General features: G+C 46.4%; 1 protein-coding gene across 1 annotated transcript in view; it reads right to left on the bottom strand.

Annotated features, from left to right (window-relative positions):
• The window catches only part of LOC107082914 (kinesin-like protein KIF20B), a 60,112-nt gene that overhangs the window by 43,524 nt on the left and 13,200 nt on the right, over positions 1–3,388 (bottom strand). Inside the window, exons 15-16 of the mRNA XM_015371810.1 lie at positions 888–2,437; positions 574–806 (exon numbers count right to left, since the gene is read on the bottom strand). Of these exons, the coding sequence (XP_015227296.1) occupies positions 574–806; positions 888–2,437 (1,783 nt within the window). The remainder of the gene's footprint in view (positions 1–573; positions 807–887; positions 2,438–3,388) is intronic.

Below are 3,388 nucleotides of genomic sequence, written 5' to 3'. Positions count from 1 at the left end.
ACATGATGTGAATTGGAGCTATAGAAATAAACTGAATAGAATTTAATTGAATACACACGTAATAATAAACCAAATATGTTTGCCATGAGCTTGACTATTAAAGTTAAAGTTTATTTGTTCCTTTTTCCTTTGCCAATCCTCTTCTAGATCCAATTGATCCAATTAAAGTGCCTTGAGATGACATGTGTTGTGAATTGGCACTATAGAAATACACTGAATAGAATTGAAATAAAAATATGCTACTTTTTCAAGTCTTGGATCTACACCATCCCTCTCCCACTTTAAGTTGTTGATTCAAATATTGATCATTTATGGCTGAGCAGTGAGGCGGGAGGCGTGTCTTAAACTTCCAATAGTAATGGTGGGCCAGTAGGGGTTCTTTTTAACTAAAATCTTTCCTTTTGTGCTCCAGCTTTCTTTGCCCTCTAGTTTTCTTTTGAAGGAAAATCATTCATTCTTGAATCTTGTCTATTTTTGCTGCAGCCTGAGGCGGGATGTGAATATATCCCCTTAGGGATGTCACAGGCTTCCATTGAGAACCCTGCATTGTTTGATCCTGTTACCCATAATAACCTAATCCCATTCCAGGTGTTGTTGGGATTAGGGATATTTTCCAGGTTGAAAATCCCTCTGGATGGATTAGAGCAGCGGGTGCATTAATACAGACCTCCTTCTGGACCTGTTGGATCTGCTTCTTGTAGTCGGCCAGCTTCTCCTGCTGCCCTGAGAGCTCGTCTTCTTTCCTCTGAAGCTCCAGGCTGAGGTTCTTCACCTTCTCTGCTTCCTGCTGAGCGTTCTCCTTTAGTCTGGGAGGACGACACAACCAGGTGACTGGACATACTTTTTAAAGACCAGGTATGTTTGCAGAAAGAGGAACCTGACTCTACCTGCTGATCTCCTCAGCCTTCTTCTCCAGCTCTGCGTCCTTCTGAGCCACGGCTTCATGAGCCACAGCCAGCAGCTCACGCCGCCTCTCCGTCTCTTTTCTCCGGACCTCCTGAGCAGCCTGACACTCCTCCTCTTCACGCCGCTCCTTTGCCTCCTGCAGGCTCTTCTGCAGAGCTCTGACCTGCTGCTCTGCTTCCTGCAGCTTCTCCTGGAGCTCTGCTTCCCTCTGAGCAGATGTTTTCTCCATCTGAGCCAGCTTCTCCTGCATCTGTTGGTCCTTCTCCTTCATCATCTTGCACTCAGAGGACTCCTCTCTGGTTGCCACCAGCTCTTCTTTCAGTGATGTAATTTCCCTCTGGAGGTCAGAGTTTGCTCTGTGGAGGTGTCCAGCGCTGGATGAGATGGTGGCGCTGTGGAGCTGAGCTTCTTTTAAGTCCTTCCTGAGTTTCTCAGCAGCTTCCTGCTCCTCTCTAAGCTTCTGCTTCAGTTCCTCCTGTCGTTCAATGGATGCAGCTCTTTCTTCCCTCAGTTTCTGCTCTAGCTCTTCCACCAATGAGACCTTCTGCTCCTGCAGCTTCTCGTTGAGCTGCAGCACCTGCTGCTCCGAGGCCTGCGTCTGCTCCTGAAGCGCCGCTCTCAGCCGCTCCGCCTCCTGCTTGCTGCTCTGATGTTGGGATTCCAGCTGAGCTCTGAGCTCCTTCAGCGTCTCTTCCTGCTCCTGGATCTTCTCTCTCAGCCGCTCCGCCTCCTGCTTGCTGCTCTCATGTTGGGATTCCAGCTGAGCTCTGAGCTCCTTCAGCGTCTCTTCCTGCTCCTGGATCTTCTCTCTCAGCTGATCTGCTTCCTGATGGGAGGTTTCCCGCTGGGAGTCCAGCTGGACTCTGAGATCTTGGACCTTCTGCTCCAAAGCAGCTTGTGTCTCCTTCATTTTGTTGGCCAACAGCTCCCTCTGCTGGTCAGAGTCCTGCTGTCTGCATTCTGCCGCCTCCAGTTCCTGGATTAGTTTCTGCTTGGTCTCGTTTTTCTTCTTCTCCTCAGCCAGACTCTTCCTGAGCTCAGAGATTTCCTCCATCAGCTGGTTCTGGTTCTGTTCAGCAGAACCAGCTGAGTTCTGCAGCAGCTCCTGCAGTCTCTGAACCTCTTGTGTCAGGATCTGGATCTGACTGGATTTTTCTTCCAGCTCTGCTGCAGCAGCTTTCAGGCGGCTCTCCGTCTGATCCTGGCGTTTGTCGGTCAGCGATCCGACTTCCTGCTGCAGCATCTTCTGCTGGTTGTCCTGATCCGGCCTGCTGGCCTCCTTAAAGTTTCTCCTCTCTGCTTCCAGAGCAGCTGAGGTCTTTTCTCTCTCTTGTCGCTCCTCTTCAAGCGACGCCAGCAGCTCGTCTCTCTTCCTCCTCAGCTCCTCCAGAGCAATGACGGCCTCCTCTCTTGCTTTCCTCTCCTCCTGTAAACAGGCCAAGGCCTCCTCTTTTCCCAAAGTCTGGTACTCCAGAGCAGCCAGCATCTCCTCTCTCTGGGTCCTCTCCTCGTTAAGAGCAGCTAAAGCTTCCTGCAACAACAACAATCAGAGAAAATAGCAGAAAACTCCCAAACAGCTTCAATTATATTGATATACTGTATATATATATTGTTTATTCTTAATGCACCTTTTCCTTCTCGTTTGCACCTTCTTTAATTACAATGCCAATAAGTGACCAGTGAATTTCTCCGCTGTGAGATCCATATTAACATTAGGCAATACTAGGTAGTTCTATAGGGCCCCAAGTTCCTTGGGGGCCCCATAAACTCTGTTTCCATGTCTGGTTAATACAATTATTCCTTAGTCATGCTCATTATTATGTTTTTGATAAAAATGCTTTTACTAAAACGCCATCAGAACGCTGATAATATTCAGTGTTTCTGTAAACAAGGCTTTGTTTTGGTCCGCTCTATAAAGCCTCAAACTCAACGCCATTCCTGAAGTTTTGAATTGAAAAAGCTTCCTGGATGGGAAGCGAAACATTTTCAAACTTGGAAGTCCAGTGAATTGTTTTATTTGTTTTATTTAACTTTTTGTGAAAAACCAACTACAGGCTGCAGACGGCCTACGGAGCCCTAGAGTCTTTATTAGAGAGGAAAAAAACTAAGATTTTAGGAATCGATGGAGCTAAAAACATCTTCAAAGTTTATTTCAGTGTATAGAAAACTTTGTATCCAATTTTTTAATCAGGATTGTTGCCACCGTCGTGGAGCATTGCCATAGCAGCTCAGGCAATGAATCATGGGAAATGGAGGATTCTTAGTTTTGAGCTTTATTCTGCTCAGAGACGTTTCCTGGTGTTTGCTGTCCTATTATGGAGCCATTAACCCTGACGGCCATGCTAGCCTGTTAGCTCAGCTTTAAATCCTGATCAATGAATCAGAGATCGCTGTAAATGACCCTATTTATAGTTTTGCTACAGGAAATATTCAAATGTGAAATTTCTATAAGCTATCATTTTTGTTCATTTATAATGCTTTA

Source organism: Cyprinodon variegatus, unplaced genomic scaffold (genome assembly GCF_000732505.1).
Source record: "Cyprinodon variegatus isolate N-32 unplaced genomic scaffold, C_variegatus-1.0 Scaffold65, whole genome shotgun sequence".
In the NCBI taxonomy this organism is placed as follows: Eukaryota; Metazoa; Chordata; class Actinopteri; order Cyprinodontiformes; family Cyprinodontidae; genus Cyprinodon; species Cyprinodon variegatus.
Note: the sequence above shows the minus strand (reverse complement) of the source record. Positions and strands in the feature narration are given on the sequence as shown.